Here is a 23,272-nt window from a genome sequence, read left to right as displayed (position 1 = left end):
TTACATGGTACATAGCAGCCTTGTTGACAATCTCCTCATGTTAGGAGAATTTAGCCCAAAGCAAGTGCTGGTTTTGTTTACAGAGTAATTAAATTAGAGAAGAAAGAGATATGCATTCTTACCATGGTGTGAAATAGTTTGCAATTATCACTGTTTCCAATATCAGAATTGTATCCTCAGTTTTTACAGAAGGATTTTGTGAAATCAAGCTGCAGCTGTAGTTGGGGCTAATGGAGTCACTGCTTTAGTTACATCAATAAAGTCTGTTTATTTTTTCATTTCCTTTTGCTGCAATCTGAGCGTTGTCTTGCAAGTTAAATAGTTACTTTGCTTTGTAAAGCCTTTTACCTCCAGACAACTCCAGCAATTAAGAATGAGCTGGCAAGTGGACTCATGTGAGTTGCATAGAATAAGGACCAGAACCATACAACTTTTAGTGATATTTCTGTATCCTTTGAATCCTAACTGCTGTCTCCAACAGCAAGCCCAAACAAGGACAAATGCTGTCTTTAAAATGTGCTGCCTGAAGCATTTCATTCTGCAGTTTTGAAACTCCAGTTTAGGAACATTTCAGGCTGTATTGCAGCAGGGAGCTAGCCAAGGTGGATGTCATGCCGAGACATAATGGTGACTGTGATGTATTGAGAGAGGCCAAGGAATGAGCCTGAAGTAGGTTAGAGAGCACAGCTTGCCGAAATAGCTGACAGGCTGTGAAATACAAAACAGATACGGTCTTTTGGAAAAACACAGTCTTGACAAAGAATTCATAGTTGTGCAGCAGTACCAGGCAAGGAAGTCCTGGCAGCAAAACTAGAGGTACATGGAGGGGCAGTGTCAATATAAGCCACTTGGGTGTTTCTTTATGTAAAAAATGTAACATCCTCAAACCTATTTTTTTGAAAATACGTACTTCGTACAACAGCACTGACCTTGTCTTGCTCTCATGTATTAAATTGTTCACCTGTCATTTGACTGGTAGGTTTAGGTGAAGAGGCTTCTCTTTCTCCCAATAAGTAAAGACCCTGAAGAGGAGTCTTCACCAAGACTGCAAGCTGTACCAGCCTCCCAGGAAGAGCTGTTCATATGATCCCCAGTTTGTCACAATCTTAAACTGAGATGAGGTTCAGGAGGTTGAAGCTATACATTGGAAGGGATGGAGATGTTAGCCCAGTTTAGTGTAATGCAGCATCAGAAGTGCTTACAGAGTAGATAGCAATGTCAGCATGTTAATACCTGCTTCTGAGTTCTGTAGGCCCTTCTTTGCCTATGTTGGGTATTTAATTGCTTTTCTCAAGCGCTCTGGAATCTTGCCCATCCTGTATGGGTTTATGAAGACTTGTCATCCTAATGGTCAGAAATAGTTTTGTCTGATTCCATAATGACTGTTGGGTAGATTATGTCAGATCTGAATACATATAATGTCCAACCTTTAACCCTTTCTTGTCCTTTGCTGATTTTGGTTCTTTTTTCCTTTTGTTTTGAATGCATTTCTTTAACAGCTGTGACAAAATTAGACTCAATGTTCCAAACATTCCTCTTTGCTCATGTTTGGTCTCTTGCTGCATCAGATCTCTGTTCTTCTTTGCTGTTTATTTCTAATGTATTTGGGGGTAGGGGAAGGTCAGTTTTCACTATTTCATTTTATGATATTAGCCTGTCTCCATCTTCTTTTGCTTGTCTTAGTTCAAACAAACTTCACCTTTCACCTGCTTCAGCTTGGCAGCCTGTGGTATGTGTCTAATGCAATTTCAGCCCTCTTTCTTTTCATACATCTTTACATAGTTAGTTTTCATCATACCATGAAACTCTTCCTCCTTTTGTTTTAATTGACTCAGCTTCCTGAATGAGCTGAGTGTCTTCTACATCAGTGTCACAGTACCCTTCAAAATCCAAGTCATCTGACCTGTCATTGATTACAGCCTTTTCAGGTGTAGGTTTTAGCCTGTATCGCTTCAGTAGTTGAGTCAACTCAAGAAGAGAAGCAGTAGTGATGAAAGGAAGAACCTAAAAGCAAATGGGACAGACAGCTAGAGGAACAATCCCTTATACCTGTCCCAGTTAGTCATTCCAATGTTCATTTGGAACCCAATCTCTGTGGAGTCAGCTAGAATCAAGGGTGAGGTACAGGAAAAAAAAGAAGAAAAAAAATAAAGGAAAAAACCACATTTGTTGGAAGTGTTTTGGGTATCTTTGTGTTAGTATCAAAATGAGTTAATGCTGACATCCCCAGACATTCAAGGAGGTTGGAAGCTGGTGCAAGTATTTAAGCAAATTGCTCATTTCCTGCCTCATAACTTCAGTTTCTGCTTGACTTTCATTACCAGAATGTCTCTGCTCAGAAAAATCTGTTTTATGTAAGTTATTGTAATTGCTGTTCTCCCTTCAGAGTCCCAGCAGTGAAATATAGGGTTGGAAATGTCTGTAAGGAAGAGCAGCCTTGTTGCTTTTGCTGTATTTGATGTGAACTGGAGCTTTTAATTCCTCACCTGTCCAAGTATCAGATACGCTTTCTGGTTTGGAAAGTTCCCTCTAGCAATGAAAGATGCCAGTATTTCAAAAAAAGGAGGGTCTACCTTGGAAAATATTTTTTCAACTCTGTTGAGTAAATTGGTAAAGCAACAATGCTGGATTAGTCAAAGCTTCCCAGCTGCCAAGCATGCCAGTGTAGGGGGAAATGGGAAGGGTGAGAGAGTGAAGTAGCAGTAGCATCGTCTGTATGGAGAATACAGTATGCTTCTCCTTCCTCCTCAGACATAACTGAGAGCAGCTGCTAACAAGGGCCTCAGTAAGGAATCTGGAGTTAGGCAGCCAAATACCACAGAAAACTTTTTTTCCTCCTAGTAAATGAAAATCAAGAAGCTACACTGGAATATCATTGATGAGGGTGGGGGTGTTTAAACCCTTTCTATCCAAACGGGACATGATCACTTTTGATTTCCATTTAGATTGTTTCCAGTGTTTTTTACAAAGTATATAAACTATGTTTATAATGGTTTCAAATCCAAGGTTAGCCAAACAGCGTCAAACATGCTGCTGAGTGGAGAGAGGGGGCAGCTCCACGCATCAGAGAAAGCCCCAGTTTCTACTGACGTGGTATGGGACATTCACTGCCTGCATGGAGCAGTCTTACTTAATTGCATCTCTGCTGAAGGGCTGTGACAAGGTGTGCTCCATTCACCTCTTTCCAGAGTCAGCCCTGAAAAATAGGAATTTACATTTCTGTGAGCTGATGTTTTGCATAATGCAGCAGGACATGAGCAGATACAGCCTAAAATGTGAGTAGGCGCTGCTGAGCATGATTCCAACATTAAATGTACACCTTGTAGTACAAAAACAAACAGAAAAGCCCCAGCATATGTATTTTCAAGGTAACAGACTCTTAGCTGATGTGCAACAGCTACAGTTCCCAAGTGATGTGGTTGAATCTGGGCCCTGGAAGGAGCTGTGGCACAGTGTGCCCATGTCTCTCGGCATCCACGGACCCCAGGCCAAGTGCACTTCAGGTGCAGCACTCTCCTGCACTCTTGACAGGCCTCTTATCACCCTACTGCCCTTCACTGGGTGCAGCATGCTGCTTTTGTGGAAGAGAAGCAGACAGCACATTTACGTGCCCAGTGTCACCTCGTGCCACCTCTCAGTGGGCAGTGGGATGTGGTGTAGTACATCCACACCAGCCTGTCTGCACTGCAGGATGCATTGGGGCCTTTCATGACAGTAGCTCAAGCCTTCCTCTCATTTCTTCGGGGGTTCAGGGGGTGTGTCTTTCCTTTCTTTTCTCTTTTCATTTCTTTTCTACCTTCTCTGGAGTTTATCCAAGAGGCATAGCTGAGTGTAATTCAGATGTACCCTATGAACAAATTTGTGCTTTAATCCACATAAAAGAGTTACTAAAGAGGCAGGTGGGAAAAACAAAGTTTCACTGCAGGTTCTGAAGAGATAAAGAGATTGAGAAAATGCCCTAAGAAATTCAGTCATGATCCCCAATGTCAGAAAGCAGTCAGTAGCCCCTCTGCGCTGCACAGAAATGAAATATCCTTTCCCAGTTATCAGTACTTAAAACACAAGTACAGAGTAGTATGTTGCTAGGCTGAAAATATGCTAAGTTTTAATCCAGACATTGATTCTCTCATGTCCCAGATGATTATGGCCTTTCCATCTGAAGTGCATAGTAACTCCACAGTATAACTACGCTGCTGCTGTTACAGCAACAGAGACAAATCACCTGCTGCTTGATTTTGTCGTTGTTAGGAAAGTGCACCAAGTGTTGTAAAGTGTCTGACCTAGCCTGTTGCCCTACTTTAAACAGAACCAGGGTTAAGGAAATGACCTTCTCCTTTTCCCTGGGTTCGTATGTGCCACAGCTTCTTACAGAAACTGCCAGGGCTGTGTCTTGTATTAGAAAAAAGCCCTCTAGGTTGCCTGCAATTAGCCATTGAGTTTGTCATTCCACTGGGTGTTAGGTGGTTACCCATAAACCTGCTCACTGTTACCAGAGGTAAGCCTGAATCACAGGTAGAACCAATAAACTGAGAGGTTTTATACAGAATTATTTAAATAGTTGTACAAGATCTCGCTGTGGATTGTATTTATTTCCATGCACCATGTATATAAAGTTAAGAGAATTTTACTGGAACTTAACTGGGATGCATACTGCATTTGGAAAAACTTGGAATTTTTTTGAGAACCCACATTCAAAAGTTTGGTCCCCACAAACCCACATCTGGTTTGTGTCAGCAGAACATTTGGATTCTGTATGTTCATTGTTACCAGTAGGGATAAATACGTATAATAAGCTTATGTGATGGAATGGTTTTGTCTGAATGACTATATCTGTTTCTTTTCACAGAGAGAAATTCTAGAACAGCAACAACAAGAGAGATATGACACAAGTTTTCATAGTGTATGTATGTTCTGTGATCAAGAATTCACAGGAAACAGGTTTGTTTGTTGCCCTGTTTGCTTTTGTTCTATTTTTTTGATATCTGCTCAGCATCTTTTTTTATGTTTTCAGTGTCATTGAACCAGTCAGTCCATAATGGTAGGACTCAGAAGGTAGAATTAACTCTAAAATATAGTTTAAGTATTTCTTTCAACTGAAGTGCCATTTTAAATAGATCCTGTCCTACTTCTCAAACCTTTTTATTTATTCCAGTGCAATTATTTCTACTACACAGTACATTGGATTTGGGAATGAAGCATTTTAAAGATAAACTTTTTTTTGGTAGCTGTTTCAGCAACAAGGAGAGCTGTGTAAGCCAGTGTGATGGTTAAAAAATATTTTTATCCAGTTGTACATTTTCCTATTTAAAGCTCACCTAACTAGTGTGAATTTGAATATCAAGTGAAAAAGAGGAGAAGAAAATTAGAGTGAGACCAGAGTGCTTTACAGCATCAGTCAAGTGCAAGCAAGAATTGCATTGAAGTGCATGCTCCAAAGAAACTTTGTTTATTCAGAGTAAATCAGTTTCAGTGGGAGAGGCTAAGTCTGTTTGTGTGGGTAGTTCTGGTAATCTGGAAGGGTAGAAGAACCTGGGGTCATATTCCTGCAGGTCATCCCAATGTTCTATGAGTGTCCCTCTCTACTGTCTGGTGCAGTGAAGCTCAGATCGTTCAGCCCCCAGGAACTTCATCCTCTGCTTCCTCTTGGGTCTGACAGGCAGAGTGCACGTTTGAAATTCATGCCTGGACTATGGTAAAAGCAAGTGCCAACATTCGGATGTTTCTTTAGTCCCCAAAAGCAGAAGCTGAGGCATATAGAGATGTTGGGCACCTAAGGAATTAACCAGTACATCTCTGTTAGAGGAATATCTTATTTGAACATCCACTATGTTTATTTGTGTACACTTTTGAGTGCCTTTCATGTTGCTAGTGCTGTGTGAAGCAGTATTGATGTAAAAGCACATTGCATCCAAGAATTTCTGCTCTGCTAACCAGCATAGAGAAGTCTGACAAATGGCTTTTTAGAATGTTTCTCAAGAGGCTTGTTTGAAATGTGATTTACTTATACAGGGTAATGAATGAGCTTTGCTAACAGTAAGGGTCAAAATAAACTATACTGTAATTTTCATTTAAAGGATTATATATCATGTGCGTGGATTGAGCAGTTGAAATGTTGCTGAACATTCAGCAGAGCTGAAAATGAAAAACTTCTTGTTTCAATAAAATTGCATTTTTTTTCCTAGCAGTGGCAGCAAGACTATTACTGTTTATTTAATGTTGGCTTTTGTGCAATTTTAGAGCCATTGGTGTATTTTAAATCACTAATTGAATAATCCTCATGTGTATCCAAAAACGTATAACATTCTATTTGAATGTCTTTTGTAGATCTGTCCTTCTCAATCATATGGCAAGAGAGCATGCCTTTAACATTGGACTGCCAGATAACATTGTGAACTGCTATGAGTTTTTGGCTGTATTACAGGGGAAGCTTGACAGGTAAGTAGAGTTTTGTTGGTTTGTTTTCAATAAATTTGGGTCATATTTCTTTTAACTTGGAAATAGTTGGTAAAAATGAATTCCACATTTGTGGCTAGTTACAAAGAAGCAAAGAGAGCATGTAAGTTTATTGTGAGTCCTCTTAGAAGTCTTTTTGTTGACTTACTGAAAGCTAATTCATAACAGTTCATAGTATGAAGTCAAGTGCAGTGTTTCAGTTATGCATTGCACAGTTTCCCTCGACATCAGTAATAGCACATGCCTTTTTCTCACAACTGTTAGCATTAATGTTCTTTCTCATCGTAACAAACTTTTTGCTAAACATCTCTTTAATCACTGGATACAGAGTCCTTGTGCCAGTCTTCATTTACCTCCATATACCATTACTATGGGATGTTTGGTCTCTCCCTTTTGTACTGCTTACAGAGTAAGCCCAGAGCAGAAGGGGATAGATACGTGTTAACTTTTTCCAGAAATGAAGACATATTAAGAAAGCCTTTTCTTTTATCACTAGTGTTGCCTAATGCACTGAATTACCATGCTTACTGATAATTTGCAGCTCTGCTGTTTATCAGTAGGACCTGAGGCTCTCAGTTAGAGGGAGTTTTCTCAAAGTTGACCCTCTCTGTAGTTAATGCACATGCTGAAATTATGTCCAGAGTAGTGAAAGGCCATCTCCCTACTGCTAAGAATAGGCTTATTAGCTATGCTAGTAGAATAGTACTTGAAAATAAATTACTAGAGGAGAAAAATCTTGTTTCAGGCAAATAAGACTACATTATGTATGCTGCCAGAAAGCCTTTCATGCTCTTCCTGGGAATGCCTTTCTCAAGTAGAGCAAACACTTTGCTGTTGGCAGGTGGAGCAAAGCAGATAGTAAAATTCATAGATGTATTCTGCCATCAGACCTATGATTCACCAGCAATGCAATATTGATTTGAAGTCTGCAAGCATAGGGAGAACTCAAAACTTCTTAAATGTCTTGGAAGGCAAAATGATACTGAGAATCCTGAATTCCTGCTCCACACAAAAGAGCTGAGGGGAATCTGGAACCAAAACAGTTCTGTGATGCTGATCTAAGGCAGTGCATAAACTTCTGTTTTGTTTGAATTGCTCTGGAAGACATACTGTGGTAAAATTCTCATTTTTTAATGAATGTTTTCACCTTCTTGAGTAATGTATATATACACCTATATAATACTTCATGTCTATGTATATATATGCATGTAAATATGTGTATGTATGTCTATCTATGAATTACATAGAACTCTGTGTGTGTGTGTATGTGGATATGAATTTACTTACTGAATTTTATTTTTTGGGATTTCAAAACCCATTGACCACCCTGGCAAACTTTCGTTTACCCTCCCTGTTGAGGTAGAACTATAAAAACTTTCTGTTTAGCTAATTTAAATTGTTTCAAAAGGTAAGTAGTATGTTCAGTAAGTAGTATGTTCTTTCACTCTGAATTACAAAGAAGCCATTACAGATGGATTGGATCTCAGTGTAAGTCCATGCTGAGTTATAGAGCTCACACACAGAGCAGTCAGAAGCCTTTCTGTGCCAATTTTGGATAATCAGACTTTTATCCCACTTTGCATATGGGGAAAAACTTTTTTGTTAACTATATTTTTCATTTTCTGTCGTTATTTCTATGTTTGATTGACTCTACTCTGATCTAAGATTATCTTGTAATTTTTTCTTTCAAATAAGCCTTCTGTTACTTTTAGTTTGCTCTGACATGCTTAGGTTAATCTTACTATATATAACTCTATCTTATTTAAGTTTATTATTTTGTATTATTTTCATTTTAACATGTTGACCTGTTTACCTTTTTATCTTAGCTTACAGTGTTTATACTGTGAAAAAGTCTTCAGAGACAAAAACACACTTAAAGATCACATGAGAAAGAAGCAGCATCGCAGAATCAATGCCAAAAACAAAGAATATGATAAATTTTATATCATTAATTACTTGGTAAGTAGTTCTATGAATAAATAGCAAATTGACTAAAGAGATACAGACATTATCTAGCTAAAAGTGAATAAATCCAAACCAGCAATTAGTATAAAGGTCAAAAATCATTTGAAGGATTCTTAAGAAGTATGCTCATTTATGGCATGATACTCTGGATGATTGTCAAACTAAGCACTAGTAAACATTTTTTGTTGAGATTTGATTTTGAGAGATGCAAGAATGTAGCTTGAAGAGACACTAATCATCATGTCATTAGTGCTCACTCTCTGCTTTAATAACAGAAGGGAAAGTGAGATAGAGCAATGAAGTAAATGGAGGTCTAACTTCAAGCAGTTGGCTTTGAGCTCGTTTTCTACAAACCTTAAGCTGGAAGTGCTCTTCAGAGTATAAATTAAATGCAAAGAAGAGGAAAATGAAAGATAGATGAAAGAAAAAAGTTAGTTTTTAGCCTCCAGGTAGGTGTATGTTGCTAAATATTTTTTTTGTCTCAGACCTTTGAGAGTGTGTGCATGTGTATGTAACAGATTTTCACTTGCTGCCTTCAACATATGAATATAGGAGCTGCTTCAAAAGCTGCTATGTTCTGTCCCAGAAATAACTATAGTTCACCTGAAGTAGTCTTTGTGCCTTCTACATGTGCTAATATCCAGGTTATAAATAGGCATTCTTCACCATTTTACCTACTCTTTCCCTTTAATTTCTCTTCATGGGTGTTACTTTAAAACTGAGAACAAAAATTTGTATGTTTAATGCTCTGCCAAGTCCCTTCTGCCCAAGATAGAACTAGTTTCCTTGGTGATATCTTATATTTTTCTTCCAAAGATCTATGACCTGAGACCTGTGGGTTTTTTTCTCAATATTCAAGTATCACAACTTTGAAAACTGACCTGTATTTGCTGTACAGTGAGGAAAAAGTTGTGACGTCCTGTAGGGTAGATATTTCTAGATCTTCAACAGAAGTGAGCATTTACTTCTCCTTTGGAAGTTAACAGATTTTAATTTAATGTAATTGTTTTAAGTGATTTTAATAGTTTCTTTCTTCTCTGCTTGTCCTGCACGTAATACTATATTTTCAGAACTTGGCATCTTTTTAAAATTACCTTTTGTCTCTAATTTGCATTCATTTGCACATTGAGGCGTGGTCTGAGTAATGCTGCTTATGTGGCCACAGAACATGCAAACTGTTTTACAGTCAAGGCCTTGGTTCCCCTTTTCCTGGAGCTGGGATTCTGGGCAGGACTTTGCAGAGTGTCTTCCCGTGCCAGCCTGAACCAGCTCGGGTGTTGGTCACTGAGTAACATCACTCAGGGGTGTATTCTTTCAGGTCCTTGAAATTACAGACAATAGAAAATATAACTCAAATAAACTATGTCAAACCACAGAAATGTTTAAAATTGGGCAGTGGGCACTGCATGTGCAAGATCTGTTCAGTACATCTTCTGGGACATGCTTGAATGATCACAGTTCTTTGTCTGGCTCTACATGCTCTGCTACAGCCATGTTGTCTTTCCACACATTTTCAGTTGTCTACACTTCAGTCTCCTCAGGGGACTATTTCCACTCAGTCTTTCTGATCCTTCAGATTGTACCCACATCAGAATTTCTGACATTTTTTCTTTTAAAGAAAAGATTTTTTAAAATAAAGATTGAAAACAGACTAAAAACTCTGTCTTAAACACTTATGACATAGCTCACTATTAAATGTATATTTGCACACAGGAAATTTTTAGGAATGTTCCTACATAGTGGAAAGTGTTTACTTTCCAAACAGCATTTGACAACCCTTTTTTTTTTTTTTTGCACAGAGACAAAAAGACTAAAAGGAAGAACCTCAGTTTGTTCACTAGGAGTTCAGTAGATTGGCCTTTACATTGTAAGGAAGAAATATTCTGTACTGCACATACATGTTCTGCAGTAGATTATGTTAAATGTGATAGGACGGGTTTTTTCAAGCGATGTCTGTATTCAGTAAATTCTAGATGTTACACAAGGTCTGTTTTCTGTAATGACTTGATATAGTGATTTTGCTTCTTCTCCCCTAACACCTCACAACTTCCCAGAAATTTTTTCTTTTTATGTGTACTATCAAGATTTACTCATTTTTATCAATGAGTGTTAGAGGTCTGTGCTTCACATTGCTCTAAATGTCCAGGGGAATTATACAGTTTCAAAGACACAGACGTGGTTTACGTATCATATCTGAAATGACAGATGTAGTGTTTCGAAATTTGCTATTGCATTCACCTTAACCTAAAGCTGTAGGCATACAGTTTATCTGTTTTTTTTATGTTTTCACAGAAGTTTGAATCTTGATCTTTCTATATGCCAGTTTGATCAAGTTTTTTTTTTTAATCAGAAAAAGATTATAAAACTAAGTAGTGATAAAAATCAGTACTGTCACAGTGTTACCCACTTTACCTTTAGGATGTGCATGATAAAGCTTTTCCTTCAGCAACTGGATCTTAAGCTATTTAAATGAATAGTTCCTTTCTACAGCCATCTTAGAGACATTATTGTTCTTCTTTTATAATTTTCCATTACATGTTATCTTCACCAAGCAGTGCATAAAATAGTCTTGTTAAGCTGCAACTGGCAGTTTCCTTTATTTTGTGGCTTTTGTACTGAGAAGTTTTAAGGGCTTGTTGTTCAGATGGCCTGAGAATGCTGAATTGCCTCATGGTCTTTTGGCCAGTTCTTGTCTTTTTAAGCTGATGGCGCAGCTCCCATTGATTTCATTTAGAGCAGTAGGCTTGCCTGCCTTCTTCCTTTCCCTCCATTCTGCTTTCGACTTCACTTGTGTTTGTAGTGCAGTTGGGAGAATCTGTTTTCATAACATAAAGTTGCTTTTCTGTCTGTGTGTTGGCAATTTCCTACCCTAACTTTTCAATTTGGCATAGTGATGAGTAGTGTAAATGCATATTCCTGTGTAAATATTTTGATATTCTGTGATTTTCTGTGACTTCTGTCATGATCTATCTCCATATCATTTATTTTTCTACCTCCATATCAATGACATGTTCTGTTGCTCACAGGTAATTTCTTTCATAAGCAAGTATCAAAATCTTGTTATTAAGTAGTTATGTTGAATTACAGAGAGAGTTTTGCAATTAATCAACTAACTTGAAGGGCAGTGTGGTCACTTCCCCAGTGGATTTGGAGGTCTTTTGTCTCTGTTGTGTAAGTATGGAAGATCATGCCAATCCTACTCAGAAAGGCTTGAAGTGTTAACTCAGAGAGACAAACTGGTACTAGAGTGTGAAGAACTGAGCAACAATGTATCCATGATATATAGATGTACATTACCTTATTTTTCTTTTCTTCAAAAAAAACCTTCCAACTTAATTTTCTTGTTTCTCTGCCTGTATTATCCTGTGGCCCCATGACTCACCTTGCACAAAGAGCCAAGTAAAAATGGAGAGGGAAGAACTTTGTAGTCTGTGGTGCTTGCTGGAGGCCATAAAAGAATAGAAGGCAGTATTAAAACTCTCTTATTCCCAGAGGAACTGAGGCAAACCCAGACTGGCAAGGCCTTCCCTTCTGTATTCACTGATTGTTACCAGCAGCACTTTTAGGTATAGAGTATCCTTTGTAGGAAGCACAGATGTCTGTTCTACAATTGATTAATGGCATGTGTCTACAGTATGTAACATCACTGTAATTAATGCACTTATAACTAAGCTAGGCAGCTGAAAAATGGTGCCTACTACTTACTAGAAAACTTGTTTTATAAAGCCTTTATTTTCCTCAAAGATAAAAAGATGCTTTCTCCTTATTTCCAAGCTCTAGATCATCACTATTATTCGTTGGGGGACAGGGGAAGAGTATTTTGTTATGGAGTCACTACTTATATTTAGCCTCTTTTGATTTACACGGTGTGTATTTTGTAAAATAGTAAAGGGAAACCCTTCTTCAGCTGGTGACAGTTCAAGACTTAGTAAAATCCCCCAAGTGGATTTCCATTCCAGTTTCCATTGACAAGTGGGGGAATGCTTCATATTGAAATTCATCCAATGTTGGGGTAAGGCCATCTCTTCTTCCTGATAGGCCATCTTGAGTTCTGCAGCAATATAAAACAGATAAGATAACTCAGATGATCACAGCAAGACAGGTGAGAAGAAGGGTGACAGAAAATTTGCAGGGGAAATCAACATATGTTTGGAGTTTCTGAGTTCCGCAGGCCTGGAACTCCATTTGCATGTAGTTCAGGAACTGCTCTTTAGGGAACACTGCTTGAGATACCAGCTGCTGTTTCTAGTTTCTCCCATCTCAGCACTTCTTTTCAAGTGGGGGTGTGTTGCATCAGTGAGGCACACAGACTTTCTGCCTGCTCTCAAGTTGAGAAGGTAAATTGCCAGTGAGGCGTTTCATCTCTGTGCCTTTAGACTACATTTTGGAAGAGGAAATTATCAAACCGCACACATTTGCATGCTCTCCTCACTTTTCTATAGAATCATCCTCTCTGTGAGGTACACAGTAAGTATTTAAAAGAAAAAGTTGTTTTTTCTAGAATATGTAGCAAGGCCTTCAGGGTTTTTTTAATTATGCATTTTCTAGTGTTTGAACTATTAACAATGTCAAGTCTCATTTTTTCTCTGGTTTTGTTAAGAATTTCTTGGGAATCTCTAGAGATCACTCCTGGGAGCTCTTGCATCTTGGATGAAAAAGCAAAGAAAGTTGAATACTTAACAAAGGCACCGTTGGTCCCAGATGCCCATCAAGCTGGAGAACTGAAAAACTGTTAAAAAAAGGAAAATTAAAAAAAAAACGGAAAGATTTTTAAGAATGTTTCAAAGAGCTCTTTTCCACCCAATTGCTCAGATTCAGTCTCTTGGCACTTTCATCACAGTGTTCCTAGTTATCCATTCACCATGCAATTTTCCAGTGATACAAGACCTGGTTAGCTTTTCGCTTTTTCCTTTTTTTTTCTCCTCTGAATATAAATAGATGAGGGAAACAGAGACCTCTTACAAGATCCCTCTCTGCCTTCTTCACAGAAAAACCGTAAAGAAGCAGCAGCAATAACAAAGCTCATGCATGTTTTTTCCCTTTCACCTTTAATTAAAAGGTGAAGCTTAATATTGGCTGCTGTTTTGAACATATGCTGATATACTTTGAGCTGGTAAAGGGAAAAAATAGTGAGCATTGGTCTTCATTTTGTAGTGGTTGTGAGCCACTATCTGCTCATTAAGGTGTTAGCATTAGTAGACATTGGAAACTGGTGTGCAGCTGGGAGAACATGTGGTGAGAGGTGTTAATGGCTTCATGTTTTCTCACAGTAATGGTGACATTAATCAGTCTCCCCTCTCACTCAGAGAGCTTACACACTAGCATGTAGTATCACTGAATTAATTACAGAATTTTCATTCTGTAATATATGATGACATTATGTTTATAGCTGTCTAGAGACAATTGTTCATCATTTTCATGATAGACACTAGCAACTTCAAAAATTCTCATTAAATTGTTAAATGATGGATATCTTTTTCTTCTTTTTCCAAACAACCATAAAGGCAATAATCATACTTGTTACTAAGGATGTTATTAAATATATTTATTAGTAGGAATATTTTAATAAAATCAATTAAAGGATTATCCTTTTATTATCTGCCTCTTTTTTTTAATAGGGACAAGATTGTCAACTATAATCTTTGTGAATCCTCCACAGCCATCAAAAGTATGGGTTCAAAAATACTGTTCTGATTACTGGTTAGTTTTCTTGGGTTTATTTTTAAAGACAAGAAGAATCCAAGGAAAGAAAAACACTAGCTAAAGATCACTGCTGGTATTTGAGTAGAGCCCTTCAGCTTTTCATTGCCTGTTATTTGTATCTCAGTCATGCTGAGAGTGCCTGCCATTGTGCTGAACGCTGCACAAATGTATTGTGATATACTTCGTGCTGAAGGTCTTTAAGGTATAAATAAACAACACAAAAAGTAAAAGGAAGAACAGAACACCATGAATAGATGTGCTTACGTTCATGTATGAGAAGAGGAGGGAAGACAAACTGGAGTCCAGCTCAGAGGGCTGTGCCCTGGCTCACACTGCCTTTCTGGAGCACTACATAAGTTTACACCGTGTTCTCATTGGCACAACCTTGGACAAGGTACAGGCACTGACTGGTGTAGCTGAAGCCCCAGGTGTGACAGCTGCATTAAGCAGCACGTGCTGCATGAAAAGCAAGGTAGGCAGATTGGATTGAGCAAGTGTGAGGGCAAAATTGACAGTGATAACACACCCACCTCAGGAATACCTTGGAAGTGTTGCAACACTGGTTTTCTTGAGAACTCTGTGCCAAATCATCTTCCTCTCAGCTGTAGTGTGGGGAATGCCCTGTTAAAAGATAAAAATAATTCTTATTTTAAAAATTCTTAGTATAGCAGTGTTGTATGACTACGTTTTATTCACAGCAAAACTGAAGTGATCCAAAGTAAGATACTGATTGTGACTTCTGAGATGTTCGTTCAGTTGAGTGACAATGTGTGATGAGAATTGGGAAATGTTTTTTTATTTTCATTTCTTTTTTTCCCCCCAGGAATTTGGAAAGTCGTGGGAGGAAGTGCAGTCAGAGGATGACCGGGAATTACTAGATAACCTGGAAGAGTAAGAGTTACTTATGTGCCCATTACACAGACTTGCAGGACCATTATTTTTAAAGTAGTTTCAGGGAAAATGCTGTGCACGTTTAGCACACAGTTTAAATTCATTTAAGCCAATAAAATCAACTCCAAATTGTCCTCATTAAAAACACTTCTCAGCAATGAGAGTTGTAAACTTCATACTTCAACCACAAGCCTGTTGTTTCCCTAGAGCTCAAACAAGAGCGTTCTGGGTTTGTAAAGATGTAGACAAAATGCATTATTTTTTACTTCTGTACCAGAAAACATTGAATCGCTTTTGCTCAAATTTAAAAATCAAAAGTAAGCATCAAAAATGTCAGTATGAGGAAGAAATTGTATGAAAAAATTTCATAAAAAGCTAGTAACTAGAGATTAAAGAAGGCTTTGAAAGGAAGCTTCTCAGCAGTGCTTATTGAGGGCAACATCCACCTCCTCTGCATACTTCTGTGGTCCAGGCCCTCAGATCACTGCAGAGGTGGTTTCCTTGGCCATACAAAATGGAATAAGCAGGAAGTAATTTATGGGTATCAGGGTCCCTGATCTTCCTGGTTCTCTCTGTGACTTGAGGTTAATTTTACATGGCTCTACCTGGTTGCAGTAATAGTTCTATCTCTCAGCAGTACTAGGGTTTAAACGGATGTTTAGGTAAAGTATTCTCTGTGTACATGTCTAAATGCAGCATAAGTGAGTAATTAATATTTCATAAGTAAATAACACTTAGAGTTAGCTCTGCCCGATGATTATGACTTTGGCTGGTGTACTGAAAGATTAGAAAGGTATAAAAGAATTTTAAAAGACCTCCGAAAAATAAACACTGAAAGCAATATTTGATGACTTACCAAACTGGATAGAAATTGAAGTTAATATTCTGTTTGTTAGTGCAGACAGTTTCAAGTAGGATTTAATGCCTGTCTGCTCAGGAATTATCCAACATTAACATTAACTGCTCAGTTGTTTTCAAATTTGTAATTTGTTTAGACTCTACACCAGATTGTAATCATGTATCCAGCTATAAATCCACTCTCTTTTCCACCCCTTTAAAGTATTCTGTTTCTCTGGATTTATTTCTAGTGTTGTGAAAGCATAATTTAAATTGCCCTTTCTCAAAATGTCTCTTCTCTTTTCCACAACTAAATGAATCTTTTTGACTTTTATTCATAAGAGACTGGTCTGACTGGGAAGAGCATCCTGTGTGTGCAGTTTGCCTATTTTGTGAAGAACAAGCAGACACCACAGAAAAACTGTATCTTCACATGCAGGTAAGACTTCTTTTAAGTAACTGTTTTTTCATCACTTTGGAATTAAAAATTATGTTTGTAACATCTTTATTAAGGTCAAATCAGCTGCTGCATTAGAATGCCCTCTTCAGCACAGAACCAAAGTACTGCATGCACCTCCAGTATTTGTTACTAAAACATGCAGAGAAGTCAAGCTTTACATTAAGAGTATGACTGGCTATTACTTGTGAGTGTAGAGACTGCTGCAGACAGTAAAGAAATAGCATCTTTGATATCATAGTGGTTTCGTGATGTAATATATTTTATCGTTAGCATCTGTGTTTCAGTTTTAATGAACTATTTAACAGTATGAAACACGAATATGGAAGTTTCTGATGAACCAAAACTTCTGGGGTTTGTTTCATGTATTCATGTTTGTGTGTCTATATGCATATGTCTGTGTCAGCCCATGAAAAGCTGAGCTGTTTTTAACTTGGAATAGTAGAAGTAGTGGAAATAAGGTATTTTTTTCTTCCCTTTTTTTTTCCTCCAGAAATCACATGGATTTCACTTTCCTAAAATAAAGTCAGAGCATGGTGAGTAAGAGGTGCTGTAATTGTCAGCATTTGCCACTAGTGTGGAGAAAACCACATCATAAGAATAGTGGAAAACAAGTTTATTGGTTTTATTTTTGTAGAGACATTTAACTTTTCCATTATGGAAACTGTTTCTGCCAGCTTACAAAAGCAAGCCAAGAACACTTTATTTTTATGGAACTGTTGTTACTGCCAAGGATGTGTGCTATTTTCTTTAGACCCACTGGATTCTTTTGCAGAGTAGCTTCTACAAATACCTGCTCTATGAGTTCCAGGTCTGGCTGCTGGAGACTTGGAAGCATTATTATTTTTTTATTATTGTTGCTGTTGTTGTTGTTTTATTATTATTATTATTATTGTTATTATTATGCCTGCTAAGACTTGCTTACAAGTTAGAAGCTTTGTTTGGCCAATGTTTGCTTTCTGCTGTAGAATAGAGTCATTTAGGTTGGGGAAGACCTTTAAGATCATTGAGGCCAACCATTAACCCAGCACTGCCAAGTCCACCACTAAACCATGTGCCTGAGTGCCACATCTAAACATCTTTTGACTACCTCGAGGCATGGTGACATAACCGCTTCCCTGAGCAGCCTGTGCCAAGGCTTGACAAGCCTTTCAGTGAAGAGATTTTTCTTAATACCCAACTTAAACCTCCCCCTATCACTTGTTACCTGGAAGAAGAGACTGACCCCTGCCTGGCCACACCCTCCTTTCAGTAGCTGTAGAGAGCAATTAAGTCGCTCTTGAGCCCCCTTTTCTCCAGGCTAAACAGGGGGGCAATCCCTGCCCTGGTCCTGCTGGCCACGCTATGGCTGATACAGACCAGGATGCCATTGGCCTTCTTGGCCATCTGGGCACAGCTGGCTCATGTTCAGCTGCTGTCACCCAGCACCCCCAGGTCCTCTTCTACCGTGCAGCTTCCCCCAGCCTGTAACACTGCATGGGGTTGTGTGACCCAGCTGCAGGACCCAGCACTTGTCAAACATAACACACTGGCATCCTGACCCAGGCTCATCTCTAATGGGCCTGGTTTTATCCCTTACCCCCTTCAAGTCTAGTTTAAAGCTGTCTCCATGAGACCTGCTAACTCCTGTGCAAGAATCCTTTTCTCCCTCTGAGACAGGTGTACCCCATCTGTCACCAGCAGGCCTGGGATCATGTTGACACATGATCTGAAAACCCCAAATTCTTCCAGTGACACCAGGCTTGGAACCAGGTATTGATCTGCTGGCTCTTCCTGTTTCTTCCCTCATTATTCCTTGCAACTGGAAGGACAGAGGAAAATACTACTTGTGCTCCTGATCCCTTAACCAGTCATCCCAAGGCCCGGCAGTCTCTCTTGATTGCCCTTGGACTTCTTGTTGCAACTTCATCACTGCCCACCTGAAAAATCACGAACAGATAATTACCCATGAGGGTAGGAAGGTTTCTTGTCACACATTTAACCCAGGCCCCAAGGAAGCAGCAGACTTCCCCTAGAAGTGAGTCTGGTTGGCATTTTGGGTCTTCCATTCCCTCCAGCAGGGAGTCTTCTGTGGCAATGACCTGTCTTTTTTCCCTTTATGGGAGCAGTTTTTTGTAGGGCATAGGACGACTTAACCCCAGTGACACCTCCATGCTGGATGAACCATTGTCCTTGTCACTGATGGGTTCCATTTGCAGGAGCTCACACCTGTTGCACCTGGGGAGGTGGGGCAGTCACAGAGGAGACAGGCCTGCTGCTCAGGGCAGGGACTTGTCACCACTTGTCACCCTGTCCCTTAAGTCACTGTGCTCAGGCAGGCAGAGGGAGGACAGGGAATCCTTGGAATCATGCATCCTGTCTACCTGCTGGGCCTGTCCTGGGGAAGCCAGGGTACAATGCCAATAGTCAATCTCTCTCTCATTTCCCAATATTCCTCAACCTACTTGCCTCCTCCTGAAGCTCTGTCACTAAGCCTAAAGACTTCAACAGAGAGGAAGCAAAATGTTTGCAGTTTTTGCACTAAACAAAGGGTTAGTTTCCCAGCAGCTAGGAATAAGCACTTATTCAGTTAACTTGCTAAGATACAGCATTCAAGCAGTGCTGGTCTTCAGTAAACTCTGATCAATCCTTATGCTTAATCCAAGAAAGCATTTTTATATTAAGTCTTATGTTGCCCAAGTGCTTGTTCGCTACCATCTCTTCCAGGTCTGAACTTCTATCAGCAAGTAAAGCTAGTGAATTTCATCAGAAGAGAAATCCATCACTGTCGTTGTTACAACTGCCAGGAGAAGTTTGAATCCAAAGGAGGATTGATAAGTCATATGGAAGAGACTAAACACATTGCATTCCTGCCAGCCAGGTCTACATGGGATCAACCACAGTAAGGGCAAATACATTTCTTCCAGCATTTATACTTTTACTTGATAATTTCTGTGAAACAGTAAGTTGAAAGTTCTGGGGTTTTCCAATGCAACAGTGCCCTGAACTTCCTAACTCTACTGGCCTCAAAACTACTCAGAATTAGAAATCTCTATACAGTCTGAAGATAAAAAGAACATGGGATACTGCTCTGCTGGTTGCATCCACGTATGTCCCCATACGTGGGATGTGTACTTTCAAGTCAGTATGCTAGAGAAGTTGGTTGTTGCAAAATTGTTCTAGAACCAAATCAATCCCCTTCTTTTCATGTCTAATGTAGATATATGCATGATGTCTACCTAACTTTAGGCATCAAAACAAGTTGGCTGTTTACCCATAGTTTTTTCCATGGAAAATAGAGAGAGAGTGTAACAAAACACTGGTTCAGACTCTAAGTAGGCTGTGTGGGTCCAGGGAATGATGCTCTCTACTGGGTGGTAGAGCACAGGGAGTGTTCTAACTCAAACGCCTCAGTTCAGCATTTGTTGCGGGACAAATATGGATCTGTAGTCTCTGTTGTGACATCATTTGGGTGAGGAAATAGGAGGAAGAGCTTGTCTGTTGTCAGCTCTTCTCTGTGACTCTTCTACACTATGCATACCAGTTTTTTTTGGGTATGCTGTTTACTGTCATTCCAGACAACCAGACTTGCTCGTTTTTCCTTTTTTAAAATTCTAATCTCAGCCTCTCAAACCAGATGTGTAACTGTCTAGTAATCATGTCTTGTTGCTTTCAGGTATTATTTTCCTACCTATGAAAATGATACACTTCTGTGTACACTGTCAGACAGTGAAGATGTGATAACTGAGGATCAAAGTGAAGAAGTGCCTGTTGTAAGTGAAGATATATCCAGTCTAAAAGCTCTCAAACAGAGCAGTGTTTTAAATCAGCTTCTGTGTGAAGAGAACAAGAGTCAGGAGAAATTTTGACCTGGAAGTACACTGGCTGACCTTTAGTGCTGCTTCTGCAAGACAAAAAAACATTCAGTCTTTAAATACTATTGGTATACAGTTAAACTCACAAATATTATTATCACTGGACAAGTATTAGAAAGTGAATGCTAAATAAAAATTTAAGTGTTAACTTTGTTGGTTTATCTTCCTTTAAATTTTAGCTTCATTTTAAAATTGACTGCTTGATTTTCTGCTTAGATCTTCAAATACCATTAGTGTTACTTACAAATTTTTCATCTTTTTTAAAATTTTTCCTGAATAAATCAGAATCTGAGTTCTATTTTAGGGCCACCTTGTGAAAGGTGGGAACAACTGAGACAATGCGTAAAGCCAGTGAGTAAATCTTCTATGTGTTATTGCTGTTAGAGAGCAAACAGAAAATGTAATTCTTGGTCTGGTGTGTGAAGGAAGTTTTGCTATTTTTAACCTTAGACGTTTTAGAAAATGAAAACAAATCTATATATCTCTATTATTAATCATCAATATTTAAGACACATGGTGCCTATTCTGAAAACTAACTCAGAAACATCAGTAAAGCTCTGCCTGTCCCAGGAATATCTGACTGCATGAAAAGCTGACAGTCCGAAGTCTAAAAAAGCATAGGAACAATTGCAATATTGGTTGCATCAAAAATCCAAGGACTTTAAAGTAGATTTCTTGTATGGTTATGAACTACGTTAAAGAATTACTTAGGGAATTGCAGACACATAAATCCAAATTAAATCCTAAAAATCTCAAGTCCAGAAAAGTTGCCATATTTCCTTTCAAAGGTCCCAAAGTGTCAGAAGTCTTCAGCATGTCCAGAAAGAATATCAGTCCTGATAGGGTAAAGTTGCTCAGAGCACAGGTCCTGCTAGGATGATCCAAACTAACTGTTCTGAAATGTTAAGTAGTTCCAGAATTCAGGTTTAGCTTTCCATAATATGTAGAACCTCTTTCAAAACCATTAGTACATTCTTTTTTCTTCTTTAGGTCAGTGTTAGAGCACTTGCTGAAAGTGTGAAAGTCTTGACTCAGTGCCCTTCCCTGCCTGAGAAGATTCAAAGCTGTAGCTTTGCCTTTGCACAGCCCTCTTTACCTGAAATTCCTTGCTGTCAGTAAGAGTTGTTGTTTGTCTTTATACTGTGACTGTGAATTATAAAGCAGTCCCTGGGAGCTGGGGCTAAAGTGCAGATCTTAACCCATGTTCTGCTAAGCTTCTATGTCCCACCTCATTCACCCTGCAATCTTATTTGCATCAGTTTCTTTTCATTTGCATTGAACTGGTTTTCTTCTGCCATTACTCATCACCCTCTAGCACCTCTCTTTGCTTTCCCTTTCATACTTTTTCTTGGGCCTGGGTGCTCTGGAGATAAGTTAGAACAACAGGGTGCTGAAAATGCACTGAGTAAGACAGATCAGCCACATAAACTGCACAGTGAAACAGAGACAGAAGCAGTATCTGTCTCTGTAAAGAGGAAATGGGATAGAAGTGCAGCAGGTGCTGAGAATATAGACAGAAAAAGGGGACGGGTGTAGTCATATGTTTGGATTGATACAAAAATTTAGGAGGAACAAGCACAAGCCCAGTATTTTTCAACTAAAATGTCCTGACCATCTTAAATAGGCTATAACCTGTACTTCCTGCATTTGTAAAATTCTTAATTTCATACAGTAATTGCAATGGCTGTTGCTGCTTTTTTTTTCCCTCTTTTTCCAAGCAGTTATTTTCATCCTGGCTTAGAAATTGACTTCAGTCTTTGCTTTTTAGTCAGATTCTTAGCTGAGGAGGGAATAAGAGTTAATGGGGCTTACATTAGTGATGTGTGTTGAGCAATGGAGAAAAATCAACAAAAGAACTGTGGCAGCAGCACACAAATGAGTTTTATGGCAGGCCCATCTCAGGAGGGCACATTAAGGGAAACATAAAATTTTACTGATATATCATAAAGTGAAATTGCAAAACATTTCCTAACCATAAAGAATGTGGTGCTGAGTCATTCAAATCCCTACAAAATGAAAACAATGTCAGCAATATGGAGTGACTGCTATTCTGGTTCTAACAGAAATTTGAAAAAGCAATTTTTCAGTGTAGAATTAAGAGACTATCTAAAGGTAAATTGTATAAATAACAGAGACTGGTTGTCAGTTTTGAGTAAAGAGAAAAAAAGGACTTAGGAAGAATTCATAAGCAGCGTATAACTGCTGACTAGAAATATAAGGAACATGAGGAATCAGATTAGGGTTGAGCTTGTTACTTCAGTTATGAACAGGCAGCGAAGTAGGTTTAAGTCTTTTGTAGGTTCACAGAGAGGGTTGGTTTTGGTTTCTAGAGTAAAAATCAAGAATTTTCATTTAGCACAATGGTGCCTGACATTTTGCTGGAGCATACTTATTTGTTCATATAATGCCCACAATTTTCCCTAGGCATTCTTGGTCTCTTACCTGTTTTAAAACTGAAGTTATTTTTTGTCACAAATAGGGGACACAGTAATGACTGTATACAGTTATCAGGAGCAAATATGGTCTTCTAAAAAAAGAGTATTTTTGGAAGCATTGCAACAAAAATAATATTGTAATGCCTTAATTCATGGAGTGGACAGAGTTTGGGTTGGCAAATGCTCTTGAGAGAGATCAGGAGAATGAGTGCTTCTGATTGGTATGAAAAAATCTATACTAGTTTAACTCCAGTGAACATTTCTTACAATAACTCCTCTTAGCCTAGACCTGGACTCCTTATACACACTCACTTTTCTGTGTCTAAAGCCATGTTTAGAAGGACCTGGGTTAAAGGAAAAAAAATGCTTGTGTCCTGGTGTCTGGTAATTCATCCTGCCCTTTTTACAGGTATTTTAGTTATGTCTTTGATACTTCTCCACACTCAGTTTAGTCTGACAAGTCTGTGCAGACTTAATCTGACTTAAGGAGTTAATGGCTGTTGGCTTCCGTTTAAGACACTTACTGTTTTCTGTTTCTGTCTGCATTTGCCTTCCATGCTGTGAGAGCTGTCACTGTCTGCTCTTAGCTGACTAAATGGTACCTGATGTGAGAAACACCAGACTAAGTCTCTGAGAAGTCTCTCTGCTGTTCTCTTTCCTCAGTGTCATCGCTGCCT

General features: G+C 38.7%; 1 protein-coding gene across 2 annotated transcripts in view; it reads left to right on the top strand.

The window, feature by feature from the left end:
• Positions 1-20,308, top strand: part of ZNF277 (zinc finger protein 277) — a 46,387-nt gene extending 26,079 nt beyond the window's left edge. For both annotated transcript variants that reach the window (XM_039571281.1, XM_039571282.1), the window contains exons 5-12: positions 4,847-4,938; positions 6,325-6,435; positions 8,280-8,412; positions 14,945-15,012; positions 16,192-16,288; positions 16,800-16,842; positions 19,013-19,187; positions 19,962-20,308. In XM_039571281.1, coding sequence (XP_039427215.1) covers positions 4,847-4,938; positions 6,325-6,435; positions 8,280-8,412; positions 14,945-15,012; positions 16,192-16,288; positions 16,800-16,842; positions 19,013-19,187; positions 19,962-20,154 — 912 coding nt within the window. In that variant the 3' untranslated portion in view covers positions 20,155-20,308. The remainder of the gene's footprint in view (positions 1-4,846; positions 4,939-6,324; positions 6,436-8,279; positions 8,413-14,944; positions 15,013-16,191; positions 16,289-16,799; positions 16,843-19,012; positions 19,188-19,961) is intronic.
• The last annotated feature ends 2,964 nt before the right edge of the window (positions 20,309-23,272 follow it).

The sequence above is a fragment of the Corvus cornix genome, chromosome 1A, assembly GCF_000738735.6.
Source record: "Corvus cornix cornix isolate S_Up_H32 chromosome 1A, ASM73873v5, whole genome shotgun sequence".
Taxonomy (NCBI): domain Eukaryota; kingdom Metazoa; phylum Chordata; class Aves; order Passeriformes; family Corvidae; genus Corvus; species Corvus cornix.
Note: the sequence above shows the minus strand (reverse complement) of the source record. Positions and strands in the feature narration are given on the sequence as shown.